Below are 23,906 nucleotides of genomic sequence, written 5' to 3'. Positions count from 1 at the left end.
TGTGAAATATCAAGTTCTCTCTCCTTTCAACCTGACTACCTCCAACAGTTGCATCCAGGTTTTTGTGCATGCAGGAAATGTCTTCAGTAGTTAATGTACTCATATGTTGACTCATAAGTCAGACCATGGGATTACTCATCCCAAAATGCAGAATTTGGGATCAGTCTTGGAAAATTTTGACTTCATTTTAATCTTCCTATTGTGAACATCGATTTCATTCTGAAAACTCAGCATATTCTGTGTCTCCCAAACATAGATACCACAGATGAGTATTTTGTATCTCTTCCTTCAAGGAGAACTCATTTCTTTGCCCATACTGTCTAAGCTCTAAGACAAATGCCAGCCCAAATTGCTTGGTGTGTCCAGGAATGCCCGTGGTACATGCTATTTGGTTATGTGGCTGGGTCAGTCACATTAGATGGGTTTTGGCTTCACCCTGAGCGGTTACTAGGGCTGTGGGTCACATGTATTGAATTTACATCTCTCATTTATAAGGCAGGGTATGAATTATAAAACGATGCTGTTAATTTTGGTTGAACCCCAGGTATTTCTGTGTGGCTTTTTTTTTTTCTTTCACCATATCATGGAGCCTTAAAACAGAGTCACCAGCATGCCTTTTCTGTATTTAGCCTTTGAGGTGTGCCTCTCACGGTTGAGCTGGGGTGGTTACAGCTGGCTGGCCCAAATGAGACATAGATCAGCCAGATAGCTCAGGATGATAGTAAATCCTGCGATTCATTTCATCTGTATTTGTGGCTGGGTAAAAATCTTATAAATTACAGCTAGTGTGTATGTTTTGTGTGTCTGTGTGTCGTGTGTTTGATTGCAGCCGGTGGCAAAATTGATACCAGGGCAGTGCATTGTTATCAGCACATCTCCTACATGTGACCTGAAGCCACAGCGCTCATTTGCGGTGCTCTCCAGTGTGCTCTGGCTTCCGAGCAAATTAACCTCCAAGTCAGAACTGCCGAAACTCTGCAGGAACTGAGGCCAAGCTGCTCTGTTGGTGTGGGGGCAGGGAGTAGGCTTATCAGGAGAGGACAAGGGCAAGTTGAGAAATTGTTCTAGATCTCCGCCAGTTAATTATTGCAGCTTCCCAGCATGTGTGAAAGGAACAATGTGAATAACATCAATAGTGATTATTTTCCTTCATTATTCTGTCCACCTGCTATTTACTGTGAGTGAGCATTCCAGGGAGAAGAGATAAGCCAAGGCTACGTTTTAAAAATCCCGAGTCCCAAAGCAGGCTTTGTCTGTCTTTCTGGCGCTGATCGGTGAGGATGGGGCAGGACTGTCATCAGATTTTTAGATCTATTTTTAAACTTGGAGGACAAATTTTATAAATATGAGCTGCTGCTGCTGCTGCTGCTTTTAAAAAAATCCCTTTCTACTCTAAAAATAATTTGCTGGGAAAAAGTTTGTGAATTGTTTATTAAAGAGAGATGCAGAAATTCAGCTGAGTGTGTTTCCTTATAAATAAAGGAAAACATCACCTCGCAGCTACTGTCTGAAAGCAGATGTAGCTTCTTGGGAAAGATTTCTGACATGTTAATGCCACTGTAAGAATGTGGAAGAAAATTCAGAATTTTTCCTTCTGGCCTCCCTTTTCAGACTCTCCAAACCCTACTCATTTCTTATCACGGAAGTGGTATGTTATCCCTTTTGGGAAGCCATTTCATCCTCCCAGGCAGTACAGATGCCCCCCAGCTTCTGTTCTTACCGGTGCCCTTAGTCACACTCCTGTCTCCTGTAACACCGTGTATCGCGCGCTAACGATCGCCCACGTTTACTATAGGTGACGCACTGTTCTAAGCTCAGTTCAGATAGTGGTTTATTTAGTTGTCATAATAACCCTTGAGTTAGATGTTGCCATTATTCTGTTTTAAAGATGAAGCAGGCTGGGGCACCTGGGTTGCTCAGTTGGTTAAGTGTCTGACTCTTGATTTTGGCTTAGATCATGATCTCACCACCATGAGTTTGAGTCCTGTGTCGGTCTCTGCGCCGGGTGTGGATTCTGCTTAAGAGTCTCTCTCTCCTTTCCCTCTGCCCCTCCCCTGCTCTCTCTCTCCCCTTCTCTCTCTCTCTCTGTCTCTCTCAAAAAAAAGATGAAGTAGGCTGAATAATGGCTCCCCAAAGATGTCCACATCATAACCCCCAGAACCTGTGTGTATGTTACAAATATATTATGTGGCAAAAGGGACTTTGCAGCTTTGCTTAAGTTAAGGCTCTGAAGATAGGGAGATGCTAATCGCCAGGGTCCTTTTGAGAGGGAGGCGTACAGGCAAGAAAAATAAAAAAAGATAAATTGGAGTACGTCAAAATTTAAAAACTTCTGTGAATCAAGACACCATCAACAGAGTGAAAAGACAATGGAATGGGAGAAAGAATTGGTAAGTCATGTATCAGAATAATAACTCCTATAACTCAACAACAACAACAACAACAAATAACCTGCTTAAAAATGGGCAAAGGACCTGAAGAGACATTGCACCAATGAAGATTTACTGTTGGTAAACAAGCACATGAAAAGATGCTCGACATTGTTCATCATTAAGGAGATGAAAATCAAAACCACATTGACATATCACCTCACTCCCGTTAGAATGGCTACTGTGGAAGAAAAAAAATGGAAAATAACAAGCGTTGGTGAGGATATGAAGGAATTGGAACTCTCGTGCACTGTTGGTGGGAATGCAAACTGGTGCAGCCACTGTGGAAAACAGTATGGAGGTGCCTCAAAAAGTGAAAAATAGAATTACCACATGATCCAGTAATTCTACATTCAGAAGAACTGAAAGCAGGCTCTCAAAGAGATATTTGTATACCCTTGTTCATAGCAACATTGTCCACAGTAGCCAAAACGTGGAAGCAACCCAAGTGTCCAGTAATGGATGAATGAATAAACGAAATGTGGTCTATACATACAATAGAATATTACTCATCTTTTAAAAGGGGGAATATTGTGACACGTGCTATAAAATGGATGAACCCTGAGGACCTGATGCTAAGTAAAATAAACGAGTCACAAAAAGGAAGATACTCGAGTAGTCAGACTCAGAGACAGAAAGTAGGATAGTGGTTACCAGGAGCTGGGAAGAGGTTAGAGTGGGTAGCTGTTGTTTAATGAGTAGACAGTTGCAGTTTTATAACCTGTTAATCTGTTAATTAATATTATTTATCTTTAGTCTATTAATACTAAATAAAGGCACGTATTTCTAGGCACAAATGAAAAGACTGTCCTGTCGTGGCTGTCATCAGTGAGCAGTTTCCCACTACAAAATACTTCTTTAGTCTCAAACCTAAGCTTTGGAAACCAGGCACCTAAAATCAGGGCTTTGTACTTCCCAGAATGAGTTATTTATTTATTTTTTTAAGATCTTGTTTTTAAGCAATCTCTACACCTAACATGGAGCTCAAACCCATAACCCCGAGATCAAGAGTCACTTGCTCTACTGACTGACTCAGCCAGGCGCTGCCGGAATGAGTTATTCTAAGCTGAGTTTTTGGATGGTTCTTTCTTCTTTGGGGGATGAGGGTGAGAACTGAGAGGCCTTCCAATAATATGCATTAACCTTGCCATAAAATTATTAGAAAAAGTGAGTGTATTTTATTTTATTTTATTTTATTCTCAGTGGAGAATTCCTTTGCAATCCTGTCACATCTCTAAGAAGACCTCAGGGAAAAGAATGGATTTTGCCAAAAAAGTTTTAGAAACTTCTGTATGGAAAAAAATAGAATTGATAGAGTAAATAGTTGACAAACGAGGGAAATTCTGCAACATATGAAAGACCAAGGGACAGTTCTTTAATATTCAGGGAGCTCTTAGAAATGAAAAGAAGGGGCACCTGGGTTGCTTAGTCGGTTGAGTGTCTGACTTCGGCTCAGGTCATGATCTCACGGGTTCGTGAGTTCGAGTCCCACATCAGGCTTAGTGCTGTCAACACAAGCCCCGCTTTGGATCCTCTGTCCCTGCCCCTCCCCTGCTCGTGTTCTATCTCAAAAATGAATAAAACATTAAAAAAAAAAGAAATGAAAGAGAAAGAGGCAAAGTTCATAGTGGAACTGACAAAGGACATGAGCAAGCAGATCACCAGAAAAGAAAGCCAAATAGATGGTAAGCATATGAAAAGCTGATCAGCTTTAATTTGTACTAATTAAAGAAATGTAAATTAGATTTCACTTTCTGTTATCAAATTGGCAAAAATTAAGAAGTGTCAAGATACAGAATACAGGGAAATCGGCACACATTCATGTTATTAGTGGGAGTGTAATTGAGGAAAACTGGAGGCTAACCTTGTCTGTTACAAGTAAGGATGCACACAGAGTGCAAAGTGAAATAAAGAAATTTCACTTTTGCAATTTGTCCCCCAGTTACACACGTGTATTTGTACAGAGCTATAGACACAGTGATGCTCACTGTAGTGTTAAGTCTTAAAGACTTAAGACCACCAGATAGTTTTCACGTGGGCTATAATCTGGAGCGGGAGAGGACTTCCTCTCCCGCCCCAGATTACAGTAAATTACCGTATAGCTAAGAATACAGAAATACAGCAGAAGGGGGATAGCCTTGGGGCAGGAGCAGATGAAGTATATATCAGGGTGTATTTCATGTACCCGTCTCTGCCCCTAGATCCCATTGGTCCACACAGCAGTGGAGATTCTGCCAGATCTCAGAAACAGCCAGTTTGCTGTGCCATGAGTTTTCTCCATCAGCATTCCAGAAGGAGCCAGCAATGACAGCTGGTGTACTTCCGTTTATGGTATGGTGAGAAACATGCAGCTCCCCTGGTTCTTGAACCAAACTCCACTCCAGCAAGGCCTTGTGTTCATCTAGGGGAGTGGAAGGCAGAGACAGTAGCCACGTGTCCCTGACGAGATATATCTGCTCTGATTTTCTATCCCCTCATTTCCCCAGGTTCCTCCCCCCACCCCCTCCCCCAGCTCTGATTTAGCGCTCTTTAATCTGGGTGGTTCTGATTGGTCAGGCTGCCTAGTTCTGAAATCTCCTTTTCTGCACAACCAGATCATCCACTCTGATACTGGCAAATCCTACATTTGGATTTTGTGCAGCCATGGGGCAGAGGGGCAGAGCTCTGACAGGAGAAGATGTCCAAGAGAAGTCGTCAAATGGAAGAAGGCAAGATGTAAAACACCTATATTGTATGAGGCCCTTTGTATTAAAAGCAAGTAGGGACACACGACTCATAGTTGCTAGGGGAGCAGGGCTCGGATTTCACTGGGGAATGGGTGTACTTTGACCTTTTGCTTTGTGTCCTCCTTTACTATTTATTTTGTGGAGCAAGCATGTATGCCTTTAAAATGATTAAGTTTAAAAATCAAAGCGATGTATATGTATATAGATTACAAGCTGTATAGTATTGAAAGATACAGGAGTATCCAGCAGTGCTGTGGCCCTTCTCATGTCCTTGTCTTCTGGGAGACAGTCACTTTTCAGTTCAAGCAGCTGCTTCTAGTATTCGCTGTAGTACTTGTGAGTAATATGCAAGAGTGCTGTCTCTTGGTTTGTCAATCCTAGATATTATCTGTCACCTGTTGTGGTACTTAAGGGTTTCGGCTCAGTTACCCCCCACCTCCCGCTTACCCCATCCTCCCTATATGCTTTCATCTCAGGTTTTGGTCTAATCTGTATTTAATGTTTTCATTACTATAGCAATGCTGATATTGAGCATTGAAGCAAGAATATACTATAATTCTTTTATAGAACTGTTTTTCCTACAGATAATAATTCTTTGTTTGTTGAATTATCCTAGGACCTGCAAATCTTTTCATACCTTGAACTAAACAACTCTTTAAAATGCCTCTTTTTTTTACATTAAACATTTTTTTAAACATTTATTCATTTTTGAAAGGCAGAGAGAGACAGAACGCTAATGGGGGAGGAGCAGAGAGAGAGGGAGACACAGAAACAGAAGCAGGCTCCAGGCTCTGAGCTGTCAGCACAGAGCCCGATGCGGAGCTTGAACTCACGGACCACAAAATCATGACCTGAGCCGAAGTCGGCCGCTTAACTGACTGAGCCACTCAGGTGCCCCTACATTTTTTATTTATTTTTGAGAGACAGAGAGAGACAGAGCACAAGTGGGGGAGGGGCAGAGAGAGAGAATGAGACACAGAATCCGAAGTAGGCTCCAGGTTCCGAGCTGTCAGCACAGAGCCCAGTGCGGGGCTGGAACTCACAAACTGTGAGATCATGACCTGAGCTGGAGTCGGACGCCTAACCGACTGACTGAGCCACCCAGGAGCCCCATCTTTAAAATGCCTCTTAATCCATCCCCCCATCCCCCACAAAAACACTAGCACCTTCCAACCTGAACTGGTTGCTCTTGAAGCTGCTGCCCAGAACTCAGCTAGGAAATCCCCACCATCTCTCTGTCATTATTGAGTGCCCTGGGTCCTGGCTCCCTCGCTGTCTTGTCCGACCCGCTTGATTTGGTGAGCCACACCCTCTGGTAGCTCTCTTAGAAAGAGTGCATGGAAGGAAAGTTTTCGAGACTTCTGCTAGACCAGCCACAGTAGGAATTGGATACTGGAAAGTTTCTCCCTTTTAATACTCACCACCTCTCAGTGCCTGGCCCGTGTCTGGGACCCCTGGGACCTAGAGGGTGTGCCTTCATCCACATGATCTCATTCAGTCTTCAAGATACACTAATCACCCATTTTACAACCAACAAAAGCGAGGCACCAAGGTCACACACCCTCTGCAGCATCAGGGCCACAACTTGAACTGAATAATCAGCTGTGTTGAACGAGGGGTACTACCTATCCAAACCCAGCTGCTTCCTACTGGAGGGAGAATTAACAGTAGTGTGCCCTGAGCGGTAAGTGCCAAGTACACAGTCACGGGTGCGGGGCGAGTCTAATTATGAGTGGTGGCCTGTGTCTGCTTCCTCAGCACTTCAGCTCCAGTTTGCCATCCTTTGGCAGAAGTATCTTCCAGTCTTATTGATTGTGCATGTGTGTGAGCATGTATGGGAGTGTGAGAGAGAGATTGCTTTATAGTTCTGTTGCTAGCTCCTTGTGATAATTAAAACGCTCTGCCTATCATTCGTGTGAGCTCAGTATGATTATTTTTATTGCTCCAGTATCTGGTTCCAAGCAATGTAAGAATTTCACCCCCCCCTTTCCCGCTCCTTTTGTGATATGAAATGCCTCATTACTTAGCAGTTTTCTGCTGATTGCACAGTTTAGCATTTGATCTTTTTGTTAACCACAGTCAGGTGACCACACATGGGGTAATTAGATTAACCTGCCCCTCCTCTTCTTTAGTGAAACAATATAAAATCTGGTATTCTGTTGGCACATGCTTTCCTTAGATTAATGATCTTGGAGCTGCTGTGTGGAAATTTGCATAGCTCTCTACAGCTCTGAGAAATGAAAATGCCCAGCTGTCTAAAAGCTTTAATCAGGAAATGAGCATGAAATGGCATTGTTTTGTCACGGGCTTGGAATAATTTATTCTTGACAATCCAGTTATCCGAGATGGAAATGTATGTAAACATTCTTTCAACAACCAGTAAACAGGTGCTTTTTTGTTAAAAATTCAAGAATTTCTTTACTTGGGAGTGGCTTTCAAATCCTTGGTCCTCAGCACTGCTCGCTTACAGTTCATTCTATGATGATATTCCTTGTCTCTCCTCTTTTAAGTGGCAGTTTATGGAAGTTGGCCTTCCAGAGCAAGTGAAGAGAGCATAGACGTGTAGGTGGAGCATGGCGTGACCACGAGGAGTGTGGGCTTGGCCCCAGGACTGCCTGGGCTTCAGTCCTCAGTCAGCCCTTGACTGTCTTGTCCCCTCTTGGGATCCACCTCCCCCATCTGTCAGAGAGAGAGATAATGCCCCCTATTTCTTAGTGTGGCTGTGAGCACTGGATGAACTACTCCATGCAAACCCTTAGAACAGTCCCTTGCTCATAGTATTCATAATTGCAAGCTAATTCCATAGCTTTTAGATCTAGGAAAATGAAGAAGAGATTCACTTTCTGTTTTGTATGTAAGAGACCCCAGTGCATTTACATTTTTCCATTAGTTTATTAGTCCTAGAAGCAGTTGTGACTGTAAAAATTAACCCTGACCTAGACGCACATACTGCTGCCATTTATAGCTGGCACATAGTAGGCACTCACATATCTTTTAGAAGAATGACAGAGCTAATAATAATGGCTATGATTTATTGAGTGTCTGGGGATGAAAGATCACTGAGACCTCTTCCTTACCCCTGAGACCCTCACAGAGTAGCCGAGAGAGAGAGAGAGATCGAGAGTACAGGGGTCAGTGCTGTGACAGGGATTCCCACAAAGGGCCCCAGGAGCACGGGCTCTTCACCACCTTCAAAGCTGTTAAAAAGATGGCAAAAATGGCTCCCAGACCTTGGATGGCCCTTCTTTTGTCTCCAAGAGCAAGCTGTTGACCTACCACGTGATCCAACAATTCCTGTGTTTCTGGGAGTACTGTGTCACGGGGTAGGTATGATGTTATCAGGAACATTTAAAAAATTTTCCAGAAGAGGCTGTTGGAGAAAGTGCCCACCCCTCAGGGAGTTCGGTTTGAGATCTTGTGATTAACCTTTTTGAGCATAATTAACCAATCCCACACTGTTTAAGTCTTGTTACACTTGTACTCTGGGCACTAAAGTGAACTGTATTCTACCTATGGTAAAACTACAAATAAGATTTACTATTGCCTTTTTATAAGCATTTTATTTATTATTCTGGGTTGTTGTCATGACATTGATTATACTTGTCTTTCAAAATTTTTCTTTTTTTTTTTTAATCATATGAATGGAAAAGATGATTAATGGGCCTGGTATGATTTTCCCCACATCTTAACTTTCTTATCTCCCCTTCTTGAGGAAATAGATGGACTGGAGAGCTTTCTTTTAAGCTTTTATCTGTGCATATGTACGGCCATCACTGGGACCCAGTAACATTAGGATCATTAAAACTAGCAGTGGAAAGGATATAACTGAAGTGTATTTGGGGACAGTATCAATTTCTTGCTTGTTTGCAGAAAAAGTAACAGCCGATAGTCTAATGATTGGGGAATAGTAAACACATTTCCATCATTACTTTTTTTTAATGTTTATTTATTTTTGAGAGAGAGCAACGAAAAGGGGAGGGGCAGAGAGAGAGGGAGACACAGAATCCGAAGCAGCCTCCAGGTTCCGTGCTGACAGCACAGAGCCCAACATGGGGCTCGAACCCATGGACTGTGAGTTCATGACCTGAGCCGAAGTCGGATGCTTAACTGACTGAGCCACCCAGGCGCCCCTCAGTCGTTACTTTTTAAATTAAAAAGTTGTATGGCTAACACAGGCACACGGTACCAATTAAAAGTGACAAAATGTGTGCTTTCTCTGTCTCTCGGTCACCCTGTTCCCCTCGCTGGAGGCAGCCTCAGTTAATCACTTTGTTCTCTATTACACAATGAGGGATGCACACACTTTTACACAAATGCTAGCATACGTTATTAGGCTTTCTTACCTAGCAGCATGTCTTAGCGATTATCCTTATTTGTACTTAGAGACCTGCCTCATTCTTGGAGAAAGTTGCCTGGTGTGGATTTACTGTAATTCATGTAACTAGTTCTCTACTGATACTCATTTACATTCTTTCAGTCTTGCTAATTTAAGCAGTGTTGTAACAATTAATCTTGTACATACACCCTTTTGCACGTGTGCAAGCATACTTGCAGTTTAAATTCCTAGGAGTGGAAATACTGAGTCAAAAGGCATAGGCATTTAAATTTTTGATAGATAATTGCCACATTGCCTCGCACAGAGGTTGCGCCTATTTATATATCAATTTATACTCTCATTGGTGAGTGCGAGAGGGTATCTTCCTCTACACCAGAGCTAAAATTATATTGTTTTGATTGTTGACAATCAGATAGATTTAAAAAACAATTTTTTGCATCAGTAGCACTAATATAAATTCACTGGGTATCAGATCCATTGAGAAGCTTAATCATATTTAGTATCAAGAAAAAAAATGAGAACTCATTGTAGTAAAAATTATATTCACCCCCGTGTATGTAGACTATAACTTGTGGAGAGTTAGACTTGTGCTTACTATCCTCTGTACTTATTTACCCTTTGCACGGATACCAGCTGTGTGCCAGGCACTGCGCTCTGTGCTCTGAGCACAGAGACAGTATTCTGAGAGGGCCCGGACCCTAGAGAGGACTGGTGTGAACGTGATAGTATGCCGGGTGTAAATGTTGTGCTTTTAGTAAAAGGACACAGCCAGGAGGATTCAGGTCTTCTATCCAGTGTGCAATGCACAGCTACTGTCAAATGAATCCCACTGTAATTTGCATTTTTCTTAGGAGTGTGGTTAAGTATCTTTTCATAGGGTTGAGTCATTTTTTTCTGTGAATTATCTTTTGCTATTTTCTGTTGGGTTATTGATCTCTTTGCCAACACTTTGCAGAAAGTGTTCTCCATAACAAGCAGTGCTCCTCCACTTTGACTTTGGTTGATTAATTTTCTTTCTTTTCTTCTTCTTCTTCTTTTTTTTAATCTTGCAGTTATAGTTTTCTGTAGTTCATCAGCCCTTTCTTTTGCAGCTTCCACATTCTGTGTCAGTGTCAAATAGTCTTTCCCACTCTGAGATTGTAAAATATTTCTCTCGTATTTTCTTCTACTGCTTTTAAAGTTTCATTGAAAGAATTTTTTAAGTTTATTTATTTTGAGAGAGCATGTGTGCACGAGGGGCAGAGAGAGAGGGAAAGAGAGAGAATCCCAAGCAGCGTCTGCACTGTCAGCACAGAGCCCGATGTGAGGCTTGAACTCATGAACTGTGATATCATGATCTGAGCCAAAATCAAGAGTTGGATTCTCAACTGACTGAGCCACCCAGGCGCTCCTTTAACGTTTCATTTTTATTTTATTTTATTTTAAAATTTTAACGTCTATTTATTTCTGAGAGAGAGTGTGTGCACATGCGCAAGCCGGGGAGGGGCTGAGAGAAGGAGACATAGGATCTGAAGTGAGCTCCAGGTTGACAGCAGAGAGCAGAGAGGAGAGAGCCCGATGTGGGGCTTGAACTCAAACATTTCTAAATATATAAATGTTTATATATTTTTGAGAGAGAGGGAGACAGACAGACAGAGCCTGAGGCAGGGGAGGGGCGGAGAGAGAGGGAGACACAGAACCCAAAACAGGCTCCAAGGTCTGAGCTATCAGCACAGAGCCTGACGCGGGACTTGAACTCACAAACCATGAGATCATGACCTGAGCCGAGGTCAGATGCTTAACTGACTGAGCCACCCAGGCGCCCCAGGTTTCATTTTTAAATGAGTAAATTTATTTTGAATGTCTAACGTTCCCACTCTAGTAAAGAAATAGGTATTGCTTGTTCAAGGAAAATGAGGTACTGTGTGAATTTTCTTACTGTATCTTCTTCCTACTTAAGCCAGATCTGCATCCTGAGAGGCGATAAGTTGCTTGTGATCCGGTGAACACCGGTTGTGTCTTTGTAGGGATGACGCAGATTTCCATGTTGTCATAGCTTTCGGCTGAATTGAATGTACTACCCGTCGTCTGTAATAGGTGTCCTGCCCATAACGGTCTGCTAAGTTGGCCATTCATTTGACAGATATTTATTAGGTGCCCACTAAACCATGTCCAGACAGCTGGTTGTATTGACACCCTTTGATCCACTGGTAGTAATCTAGATGTTTAGCAGGGCATGGGCAGATCCGCAGGCACTGACTACCATGCAGGTAATTGCACTGTGCATAGATCAGGAAGTGGTGTTATCTCTTTGGGACACGAAGGCGGAGGTTCTTATCTTTGTCCGGCATGTGGCACTTCCTGAGCTCCTTGCAGCATTTATTCCCATCCTGCTGTCCAAGCGCTTCTTGCCTGGGCCTGTGTTATCAGTGATTCTTGGGAGATAATACTGCAAATGTAGGATATTGCAAATATGTAGTTGAAGATTTACATAGAAACATGACAATAGGTATCCTGTTACTTAAAAAGAACTTGTTAGCTTTGAGCTGAAAAGATCTTAGGTCTAATCTATGATGATATGTCAGAGCACTTTTCTAAGTGGCCACATATTTTGTTAAATGTAAGAAAGCCATTGTGTATGAGATCAGCGTGGTTTCACTATGTAATTTTTAGGGGAAAGTATGAAATATTTCAAGCATTTGGAAAAGAAACAGAATAGCAAATACCAGTGTGTCTACCCCCTCGATTTATGAAATCCTCATATTTTGCCATGTTTACTTCAGATGGTGTGTGTGTGTGTGTGTGTGTGTGTGTGTATTCTTTGTAAGTCTTTCTAATGAAGTTGGTGCATTTCGTGGTTCAACAGCATGGGTCTTTTTTTTATGTTTATTTTTGAGACAGAGACAGAATGTGAGCAGGGGAGGGGCAGCGAGAGAGGGAGACACAGAATGTAAAGCAGGCTCCAGGCTGTCAGTGTAGAGCCTGATGTGGGGCTTGAACTCATGAGACATGAGATCATGACCTGAGTTGAAGTCGGACGCTCAACCGACTGAGCCACCCAGGTGCCCCCCCCTTTTTTTAATTGTGATAATGAGATATTTTTTTAGCGAAACAGAATCTTCCAGCTGAAGCTCCCCTAGTGTTCTGCTCTTGCTTTCAAGATACTTACTGTGTCTTCCCAGGTGTCTTAAGATTTAGTAGCCTTTTCTGAATGGAACCAAGTGCTGGTAAACCAGTCTCTGCGAGCAGGTGACGTTTAGGGGGTGGCTGTTCCTCAAACTTGCCTTTAATGTGGGGGGGGGCAGTCAGGAAGGTATTATGCATGTAGGGGGTAGGTAATGTGCTATTTTAGGATTCTGTATTTATTCAAAACTCTCTTGCAGTAGATTTGCTGTAAGGGTTTGTTTTAGTGATTTCCTTTTATCTCCTGCCAGTGGTAATTTTGCAAAAAGGTTTTCCATGAAATGGCGTAGGGGGCACAGCTGTGATCCCACAGCCACACCAGGCCCTAAAGGGAGTCTTACCTGCGGAAAGAAACCAGGTTTGAGGACAGGCTGATGAATGCCTCCTTCTTTTCCCCTGCCCTGCTTCTGCCCTGAGCTGAGGGGATCCAGCCGAGGTTCGCTCTAATGTAAAAGGAAGCCCAGGACCAGCATTTTCTGCAGGTCAGGGCAGTACTGAGCTCCCCCTGGTGTCAGTGGCAGCAGCCCACTCCGTGTGCCTGTAATGTTGGTGGCAGGAGAGAAGGAAACATTGTGAGATGTGAGGAAAGCAGGTGAGGTCGAGAGGAAGGACCTCATAGAGGGAGAAGATCCACTCAGCTGATTGTGTCAATTAGATGAGTCACCCCTTGACTCATCCACTTGGTAGGAAGCATCTGGCACATTCCAATCGCCGGTCCCCATAATGTTGATCCCAGAAAGCTTTCCAGCCCCTGAGATGAATATTAAGACATCCAAGGGGCACTTGGATGGCTCAGTCGGTTAAGTGTCCGACTCGTGATTTTGGTTCAGGTCAGGATCCCACGGTTCGTGAGTTTGAGTCCCGCATTGGGCTCCGTGCTGGCAGCATGGGATTCTCTCTCCTTTCCCTCCTTCTGCCCCCCCCCCCCCCCCCACTTCAAGGTAAATAAGTAAACTTGAAATAAATAAATAAACTTAAAAAAAAAGATACCCAAGAACTAACTAGCTTTTCATGTTTTTGACCTTCTAGGATGAAATATTAGCACATTTTGATTTAAAAGAATCTGTTGTCCTCTGGCTTAAGCCTTCATATTGTTATTTTAAGTGGAAATAGCATACAGTGAAGTGCAGAGATCATATACATAAACATAGTTCAAAGAAGCTTTAGGCGTGTATATGCCTGTGCAACCTTCGCCTAGACCGAGTTATAGAACCTCCCAGTTATTACCTTCCCAAGGGCAACTGCTGTTTGGAGATCTCTCACCCTTGGTGAGTTCTGCCTATTGGTAAACTTTGCACAACAGAATCATAGCGTATGTGATCTTCTTGGTCGGGCTTCTTTCACTCAGAGTCCTGACTATGATGTTCATCTGTTTTGTTAGGTGTCATTCTTTTTTTTTATAGCACTTGCTGTTTAATGATGACCATGATGACAATAAATAATCAATTTGTATACTACTCTCCAATTTACTCTTTGACCCTGAAGACACATCTGTGATGGTACCAAAGCATTTAGCATTAGACTTCTTTTAGAGATGACAAAAGAGCTGCTGAGAGGCTTTCAGTATTGTCCCCAAGGTCATCCACCTAATAAATGATGATGCCAGTACTAGTTGTTGTTTGTTTTTGTTTCGTTTTTGTTTTTACTCACCCGTCATTCTCTCCATTTACCGTGAAGGCTGCATCTCAACTTGTGTCAAGGTTGGTAGTAGGATGAGAGGAGGGAGGGACTCCTAGACTGGACCTTCACTGATGTTTTACTGTGGAGTATTTTGGTTCATTGAAAGAAGGCAACTTTCAACCAGGCCACTCCCCAGCACCTGTGCAGTACATAATGGATGAGGGGGCTGAGGAGAAAAGAGGGAAAGCTAACTTCGCAGCCAGCCACATCCGGGCAACTCCACTCATCGGAAGGCAGACTATGCTGGTCTAGTTTCCAGTTGTGTACAAATTATGCATTTCCTCGGTGAGGCTATTGTTCACAGGCTGCTAAATGTGTCATGGCAAGTTTTTGCTAGGGTGGCATTATTGGGGCTTTTTGGCCTCCAGATGTGGGTGAGCCCTCTTGGGCTCTGATCAGTGTAGTGCTTTGGGAAACAGGAATGGTATGAGTTCTCTCCCTTCACTCAGGTTGTCCTTGTGACATAGTTTGAGTGTTATTGCAACATTGATATCTTACTGATGGCGTCAGTTCTGCTGTACATGCTGAGTTTCACTGTTGAGGCATCAGATTTGAGACAAAGAGAAGCTAGGTTTCCTTTACCGCATAAAGAGGTTTGCCGATACCCTGATGATTTTGTAGTGTTTTAAAGCAAGTAGAATCATGGCTGATTTATATATGTGGGGATGTGTGAATTTCTATAAGCCCCATGGCCCACAGTTCTGGCCCAGGGCGTGGCCTCTACCACTGGGATAGCAGAATCCAGTTTCTTAACAATGGTTAAAAATATAGGCCTAGTGTTAGAAAGTGGAGATTGAGGGTTGGGCTAAGGACACTCAGACCCAGGAGATCCAGAGTCGCATGACATGGATCAGAACCTCGGATAGCTCCAGCTAGCCGGATGCTGGCAGCTACAGGCAGGAAGGAGTCACTCCGGTGCCAAGTCCGCCCTCTTCTGCAGCAAAGAGCTTTTATGTGTGGATGAGAAAGGACTTCAAGGATTTGGGCCTCGGTATTGGTGGGTTTATGGATGAAACGGTACCTTATATTCTTGAGCTGTGGAGGGAAGTGAAAATTCCCACTGGAGCCATGGGTGGGGTGATTTTGAGTCTTCCTTCTATAGCCATGACACTAGTTTTTCTTCAGAGCTGAGGTGTAGTGGGAGAGCCCTGCCGGAAGGCCCAGAGTTGGGTCCACAGCTCCCCATTAATAGCTTTGTGGCCTTTGGCTGCTCTTGCATCCTCTCTGACTGGGTCTCACAATTCTTTTGTTTTGTTTTTTTTAAGTTTGTTTGTTTGTTTAGAGAGAGAGAGCGGGGGGAGGGGCAGAGGGAGAGAGGAAGAGAATCCCAAGCAGGCTCCACACTGTCAGTGCTAAACCCAATGTGGGGCTCTAGCTCACAAACTGTGAGATCATGACCTGAGCCGAATTCAAGAGTTGGACGCGTAACCAATGGAGCCACCCAGGCGCCCCTGGTCTCTGACTCTTATATGCAAAAATATGTCAGTCTGGAAGAATAAAGGTTTTATTTATTTTTTCAATAACACAATGACAGTGTTACTGTGAGGAACAAGTGAAGAAATATCCGCTAAAACACTTTAATTTCTATAAGCCTCTGCCAGTGTGAGGTTATGTCATTGCCAGCATCATCACCTATTTTTAGAGCCTACCAAGAGGACTCCATGACATCAGATGTCTGTGAAAGTCGAGGTGTTGTGAAAGAAGTGCATTCCCATCTTACATTTGCACGGTAATTGGTTCCATGGGGTCAGCGCGCATGTTGGATAGCTTGAGCCAGAACCCAGGACACAGGGATTTGTGGTTTACTATTCAAATTAAAAAGTTTTTAGATGAAAGGGCATGTCCTGTGGTCTTTTGGAAGTAACGGGAGGATTTCAATAGGGGAGTGACAAGTTCATACCTTTGTTTTGGGAGAGTATCTCTGGTGGCAGTGTGGAGGCTGATGTGGAAGAGGCCAGAGGCAGGGAGATATTATTGTCACTCCGGCAGGACTCAGAAAGAGTGGTTAAGAGATGAGCTTTGGGGGAGCCTGGGTGGCTCAGTCAGCTAAGCGTCTGGCTCTTGACTTCGGCTCAGGTCATGATCTCACAGTTTGTGGGTTCGAGCCTGACGTCGGGCTCTGTGACGGCAGTACAGAGCCTGCTTGTGTTCTCTCTTTCTCCCTCTCTCTCTCAGCCCCTCCCCTGCTTGTGTGCTCTGTCTCTCTCTCTCTCTCTCTCTCAAAATAAATAAATAAACCTAAAAAAAAAAATTGGCTTTGGAATGAGACAGGTTGGGTTCCAATTCTGGCTCCTATTTATTTGGCAAGCTTCCTTAATGCCCCGTGTCTTGGTGTGTGCATCATTGGTGAATAGGGTTGTTGTTCAGGCTACAAGTTGCCATCCAGGTGAAGCTCTCAGAGCACATCTGTTCAGCACGTGGCATGTACTAACATGTTAGCTGGTGTTCATGTGTATGTGTTCTTATGGGAAAATATGTGAGCAGGGGAGGGGCAGCGAGGGAGGGAGACACAGAATGTAAAGCAGGCTCCAGGCTGTCAGTGTAGAGCCTGATGTGGGGCTCAAACTCATGAACTGCGAGATCAGGACTTGAGTTGAAGTCGGATGCTCAGCTGACTGAGCCACCCAGGCACCCCGCGATTTTAACCATTTAAAATATACAGTTCAGTGGCACTAGCTACATTAACAATGTGCAACAGTTGTCATTAGCTCTGTCTAAAACTTTTTGGTCACCCCAAACAGATATTTGGTGACCATTAAACATTGACTCCCATCCCCCCTCCCACTCCCTGGTAACCTCCAGTCGTTTTGTCTCTATGAATTTGCCTAGTCTGGCTGCATTATATAAGTGGAATCATAGAATATTTGTCCTTTTGTGTCTGGCTTATTTCACTTAACACATTGGTCTCTAGGCTCATTCATATTGTAGCATGTATCAAAACTTGACTCCCTTTTGAGGCTGAATAATATTCCCCTGTATGTACGGACCACATCTTGTTTTTCCTTTCATCTGTTGATGGACATTTAGGTTATTTCTGCCTTTTAGCTGTTGTGAATAATGCTGCAGTAAATGTTGGCCTACAACTATCTCTTTGAGTCCCTGATGGCAGTACTTTAGGGTGTGTACCTAGGTGGAATTGCTTGGTCACATGGTGGTTCTTTGTTTAACTTTGAGGAACTACCATATTGTTTTCCACTGTGGTTGCACCATTTTATATTTCCACCAGCAATATACAGTGGTTCCCGTTCCTCCACATCCTCATCAATACTTATTTTCCTTTTTAACAAATTCTAGCCATATGTGTGTCTTTTGGAAGAAATGTCTCTGCAAGTTCTTTGCCTGGTATCCGTGGTTTTAAGGCAGTATAGGAGGAATAGAGAGAAACTGAGAGGTTGAGGAAGTAGATAGAGCCCAACTGGGTGACTGGTTAGGTAGGAGGGTTAACACTGAATTTTTTAGCCTGGGTAAGTGGGTAGATGTGGGCTGTCAAGCAAGATAGCTCCCTTCTGTTCCAGAAAAGGGGCAGGTCAGGGGGAAGATGTTGCGTTTGTAGGGGGGGCTGCATTGAGCCTGGTGTACCTAGATGTTGTACAGGTGGAGCCTACAGGATGCAATGCCATACCCATGTGTCTGGTTTCTCTGGAAAGATACAGGGCATATTTTAAGTTTTGTCTCCTCCCTGCTTCAATCTAAGAGGGAACTTAAGAAATGTGGGCATTGTTAGGCTTCTCTGTGTGGCAAATTTAAACAGTCATTGGGGGGGGCAGTGGAATCTGGGATTTATGAACCAACCTCTCTCCTAGTGCTGTTGTCTTAGCCCTTAAGCACCTGCTTGATCAGGTCAGTCCTTCCGTCCTCATGGGGTGCTGCCCTGAAGCCTTGGGTTTGAGTATTCTTAGAATCACAGCTTCTAGGGGTGCCTGGCTGGCTCAGTGACTGTAGAATGCGACTCTTGATCTTGGGGGTGTGAGTTTGAGCCCCACGTTGGGTGTGGAGATTACTTTAAAACAAACAAAACAGTCATAGCTTCTAAAGCTCTAGTGACCACTCCAGTCTCTCAAACATTTGCACCTCCCTCACCCTTCCCCATCTGCATGTCTTTAGCAGTTAGGGCCAAGCAAATGCTTGACATCTTGCCCACGACGCACTGAAGTTTTCTGAATTAGTCCTTGGTAACACTGGATGTTGTATCACCATGTTCTGTGGTGTCCAGGTGGGAAATTTGTGTGTGCACAGTCCTGTCCACACTGCAGTGGATGGTGAAGTTTGAGCAGCTGTTCTACTCCAAAAAAACAACCTCAGGGGAATGAGCTCCATGGTGGCTTGTTTTTTTTACTTCTCAAGCCATAGCAGCCTGGCAGCCATCCCTAAGAAAGCCACCCCTCATGTGGCTCACATGGGCAGTGTTTGTAGATTGTCCCCCGATGCCGTCTGCCTGTGAGGCTGTAGAAACCCCCTGCAACTGCTGTTCTAGCAGGTGGTGCGACTACCGAGGTGGGAGTCCGTGTATGTACACACGCATGCACACAGCTTTGTGCTGGCTTGGCCTAGAACACCGGCTGAAACTCTCAACCCACCAAAGCGACAGCTGCAGTTACTGGTTTCCGGTGGGGCCCTGGTGAGGGGAGGGAGGGTGAGGCTGCTGTGAACTGAGCCAGCAACTGGGGAATTGGATATGGTAACTAACACTCAGGTGTGTAGGAAGCTGCCGGCAGTGGCTGTGTTTTAACAAGCTTTTTTTCTTTCTTTGTGCCTCTGCCCTCTACCCAGGCTGAATCTCAGCCCCCTACCTAATTTACCGTCTTCATGTTCATTCCATAGAAGGAGCCCATCCACATTTCTTGCCCCATGTGCTTCCTAAAGAACACATGTCTCATCCTTGAGCCCTTCCTGCCACTCAGCCACACTCTGGGTCTAGCCCCATAGCTTTCACTTTTGCTCAAGTCAGCGTGATCATGGGCTCAGACAAGCCCAGAAACCCTCCACTCCAGACTTGCAGTTTGTGAGTTACTATCATTTCAAGGTATTGATGCTTTCAAAAATAATGATGTAAATTATTAGACTAATTTGAAATAATTCTATCAGCCATCAGGTTTTTAAATTCTGTATCTTAATGGATCTTGGATAAGAGACCCCTGAGAGCAAACTTTTCCCTAAAGGGCCAAGTATTTTAGGCTTTGATGTCCATTCCAAATACTCCGCTCTGCCATCATTTTCTAGTAGCCGTAGAAAATACCTCAATGGATGTAGGTGGTTGTGCTGTAATGAAACTTTCCTTACAGAACCGTGTGGTGGGCTGTAGTTTGCTGACCCCTGGCCTGGACTGATAGTCTTTATTTCTGTTTGTCATCTTACATTTTTCTTTGTCAAGAGTTAAAGAAAGCCAGAGGAACTTGCTGACTGTAAATGAACTTACATCATCTTCTTTTGGGTTTAGCATAATTGTCAGACAATGGTGATTTGGAATATATTTCTCTAAACCCTTGTTGGGAAGGATAGAAACCAGAAGGCTTTTAGCTTGTCTAAAGCTTGTCATTGTTCAAAAACTAGGACAGGCTGTCGCTTAGAGCTGAGTAGTGGCCTTTAGTATCACTCACTCTCTTTGTGGTCACTTGGAATGGCCATAGTCACATAAGGTCATGTCACCATACTGGACATTGTTTTCCTTTGTAGGAGTAGGTGCTTCGGTAATAAATGTAAGGAAAACGAGCTACAGCAATAGAGGAAATGGTATTCTTCAAGGCTCATGTTATATTGAGTTGAGGTCATCATAGTTCATTTCCAGAAGGCTGAAGCTTAAAATAATCAAAGAGCCATTTTCAAATTTCAAAAAACTATCTTATTTTCCTTTTATCTTCACAGGAAATAAAGAAAGAGATGAAGAAAGACCCTCTCTCCAGCAAAGCTCCAGAAAAACCCATGCACGAAGTATCCGGTGGAAATGTTTTGCTGTCTTCCGAAACAATTCTAAGAACCAATAAGAGAGGTATGGAAACAAAGAACAAGCCCCCTCCCCACACACAACCCCAAACTGGAAACTTCTGGGTGAACTGTGTCAAATTTGGAATTGCTGAAACATTGAATGGCATTTGCCCTTTTGTTTTTTTGTATAAATTTGGACACACACACAGAGCGAGTAATGATGTAACTATAATAAAGGGAACTGACAGAATTTTTTTTATAATGAGAAAGTAGACTAAATCCGTAAATGATGATTTTCCTAGGACTTTAGCTTTCGCTCTCATATCTATTTTTATGGATGAAAGGTGACTTTAGAGAATGCTGTGGTGCAGGCTGAGCTGTGAGTGTCTGGCCATGTTCTCTTTTTAATTTAACGGCAGGCTTTATCAGGGTCTTTCTCTCTACCTGCTGGGCTCCCAAACATAGACTGTGTCTCCTGGTTTCGCAGGCAGTACATGCAGAGATATAGCCCATACATCCATCCAACCAAGGGAACGTTAACCATTTTGTTTCCCTGTTTTGAGACCTCAAGGCAGATTTTCAGGTATTAGCTCCTTGGGGTTTTGTTTTCTCCCACATCCCTCCCTTGTGACACTGTTGTTTGAAATGATAGGAGAGAGAATATAAGATTGCAGGGAGGATTCGACTCACTTCTGTGGTCGCACAAGATTTCCTCGGTTTTTCCTGACCCAACCCTCTCTGTGCATCCAGCGGGGCTCACACTGAGCGTGCCCACGGTAGGGTAGCCTTCAGCTGCAGGCTTTTCACGGGCTTATTACTTCCTTAAAGAGAAATAGCTGGTCGGAAGCAGGAGCAGGAAATGTATTAGCCAAGAGTTCCATTAAAAAGAAAAAAGAAGGCAAGTTTACATAACCACAGGGAAGAACAGCTAATCTTTCATAAAATTTAGACAGCATAAGAATTTGTCCAATAAACTGCCCATTGATCATAGTGCTTGAGACATTAGCTTTGTGTCTCTCTTCCTTCCTGCTTCTTCCTCTACCCCCTCCAGCTGCCCTGGGTTACATTTGCTTTTCTGAATTATTCAGATGAAGCATTGGCTGCAGGCCCACGCTGGTTAGCAGCTATAGGATTTTCTTTCTTTTCTTGTTTTCTTTTTTTTTTTTTTTAAAGCCCATCGTACCAGTGCAGGGGATTTCCCATTTTAAGAATTAAGCGTACTTTGCTGTAAAACTGCAGCCATCCCCCAAAGCCCCTCCTGCATTCTTGCACGTAAGTTCCAGAACTCTTGAGGCCTGCCCTCGTCAGTTTCAGAGAGCCAGAAGTCCGTGTGTCTTTCTCCATTCCCACAGCTCGCTTGCTGGTCTGAGCCGTTCCTGTTCCTCCTCACGCTCCCTGGGTCCGTGAGCCAAGGACGGGCGGGCTTCTCCTGCCGGCCCTGCTTTCCTAAAGTGAATAAGAGAATTAAGGTAATTAATTAACTTAACAAGCTAAGGAATTAATTAAGTTAAAGAATTAAGGTAATTATCCAGATGAGTTTGGTAAAAATTACCTGAGAACTTGAAATCAAAGAAAGAATAAAACTTTTCAGATAATTGCCTTTTTACGTCTAAAAATCTGGCCTCTGAGGTCCTCTGCGGAATTCTTCATGATCCCGCAAAAGGCATTAAAAGGGGTGGCCTACCGACTGATGTTTTTTTCTCAAGTCTCCACCTTAGGCCTGCAGCCGAGATTTACGACCAACCTTTTACGCTGGGGTATTTTATATGAGGAATCTGCCAGTGGATCTGAGACTTGGGCACATGGAGGCATTCTGTAAATACGAAATGCATAAAATACCATCTTCATTCTGTCCCAGGCTTCACACTGACCCCCGGGTCACCTGGGCCAAACATAAATTCCCAGTTGAAGAGAAGCATTGTGTACCCGAGGCCAGTGCCATGTTTGGCCCTGCCCCCACCCGTCAATACTAACAGTATCCTACTACTCCTTATAATAAACAGCAGGGTGGATTGATTGGCCTTGTCAGGCCAGATAAATAGTTCATTGTGCTGAGCTCAAAAGCTACATTTTTTCCCCATCCCAAATCAATGAAAAACCACTTTTTTTCCCCCTTAGAACAAGGATCAGAGGCTAAATCTGTGGGATGATTCTAGTTACTTGTAAACACTTCCGTCCGACTGATTTTTCAAGTTTTGTGACTTATTGTAAATGACCCAAGTCTTCTCCTTCTCTTTGTTTCTACCAAGCTTTGTCCCTAGAAATCTCTGGATGTTTTTATCATTTGCTGTTGTTATGGAGGGAAGTTGCTTTCAGAGTTTAGTAACAGACTGCTTTGTTTCATTAACATAGGATCCTTCTGAGAGTATATGAGTCCTCCTTGTGATTCAGCCTTGGACCCTGTGAGAATTTAATACAGTTAACACAAGTTCTTTTTCTTTTAATAAAGAAAGATCAAAATCTATTTCTGTTATGAGTTTGAAATTGAGCTATTTCATTGGATCCTGAACTTGAGGTAGATGTCGCTGGAGAAGTTTGCCCAGTTGTGGCCAGCGGTTTGGGACATGCCTCATTTTGTGGCAGTGGGGAGTGGACTGTAGAACCTCACGGAGTGGGATGAGTTTACCCTCCCTAGGCCCCTGCATAAGGTCAAGAGATACCCTAGGTTTGAACAAAGCTAGTAATCGCCTTGAGAAAGGGCCAGACCATGGAAACAGTTTGGGGACCAATTAGTTTCAGTTTTCAACTTTAATCTTTGCACATTTCTGCAGAGGTGATTTAGGGAGGTACTGGAATGACTCCATGTGCTTTTCATTTGAGAAAAAGATGTGACTGAAATTGAGAAAGACACACACACACACACACACACACAGAGAGAGAGAGAGAGAGAGAGAGAGAACATTTCCTGCAGATGGCTTGGCAGCAGTCAGCTATACATTCCAGGAATTAGGGCATTTGTGTCTGCTCCCACTCCTGGCCACTTCTCTGGGCTTCACCCGAGTCCTAGTGAAGGAGCTTTTCCTTTAAAACAAGCTTTTCCCAGGGAGCAAGAAGTCAGTTTTCATTTACACTTGCAGCATGGCTGTTGTGTATCCTGAAGTTATCCCAGACTCCAGAATGTTGACAAACTATAGCCTGAGAATCTGAAAAATTTTTTGGAGCCAAATGACATTCTCATGAACCAGACACAAAAAGGTTGTTTCCTTCCGAGAATGATTTATTCTTTTGTTTCTTCTCTCCTTAAGCCCATTTGGAAGGATGATGAGCCCTCCTAAATTGGAATATTGATGTATGGAGAAATGTATGAAAAGCATTCTATCCTTGAGTTTAAAAGCAAAACTGAACACAATGGACATCCTAATAGTTAACAGCAAATACATTCAATACCTACTTGAACATGAGTACAGAGGACTTTGTCCATTTCTACTTGAATTAAAATGAAATTAAAAAAATCAGTTGGTTTCATCCTTAGAAGGGTTTCCCAACCCACTTTATTCATGGGATAGGTTAAGTGTCCAGGCTGTGATCAATACTGCCCTGGCCTTCGTAAGGACCAGCTTGTATTTCAGGGACCTAGTGTCTCACTTTTGCATCATCAGCAGACCTCATGGGGAAGCCGCCCCTCCCAGACCCTTCCTGCTGCCCGGGATT

The 23,906-nt window shown here is 43.5% G+C and overlaps 1 protein-coding gene across 5 annotated transcripts in view; it reads left to right on the top strand.

Moving 5' to 3' along the window:
- The window catches only part of SH3KBP1 (SH3 domain containing kinase binding protein 1), a 328,594-nt gene that overhangs the window by 113,115 nt on the left and 191,573 nt on the right, over positions 1-23,906 (top strand). For all 5 annotated transcript variants that reach the window (XM_049643565.1, XM_049643564.1, XM_049643561.1 and 2 more), the window contains one exon: positions 20,196-20,319. In XM_049643565.1, coding sequence (XP_049499522.1) covers positions 20,196-20,319 — 124 coding nt within the window. The remainder of the gene's footprint in view (positions 1-20,195; positions 20,320-23,906) is intronic.

Source organism: Panthera uncia, chromosome X (assembly GCF_023721935.1).
Source record: "Panthera uncia isolate 11264 chromosome X, Puncia_PCG_1.0, whole genome shotgun sequence".
Lineage (NCBI taxonomy): Eukaryota > Metazoa > Chordata > Mammalia > Carnivora > Felidae > Panthera > Panthera uncia.
The sequence above is the reverse complement of the archived record's forward strand: the minus strand, read 5'-3'. Positions and strand labels throughout refer to the sequence as shown.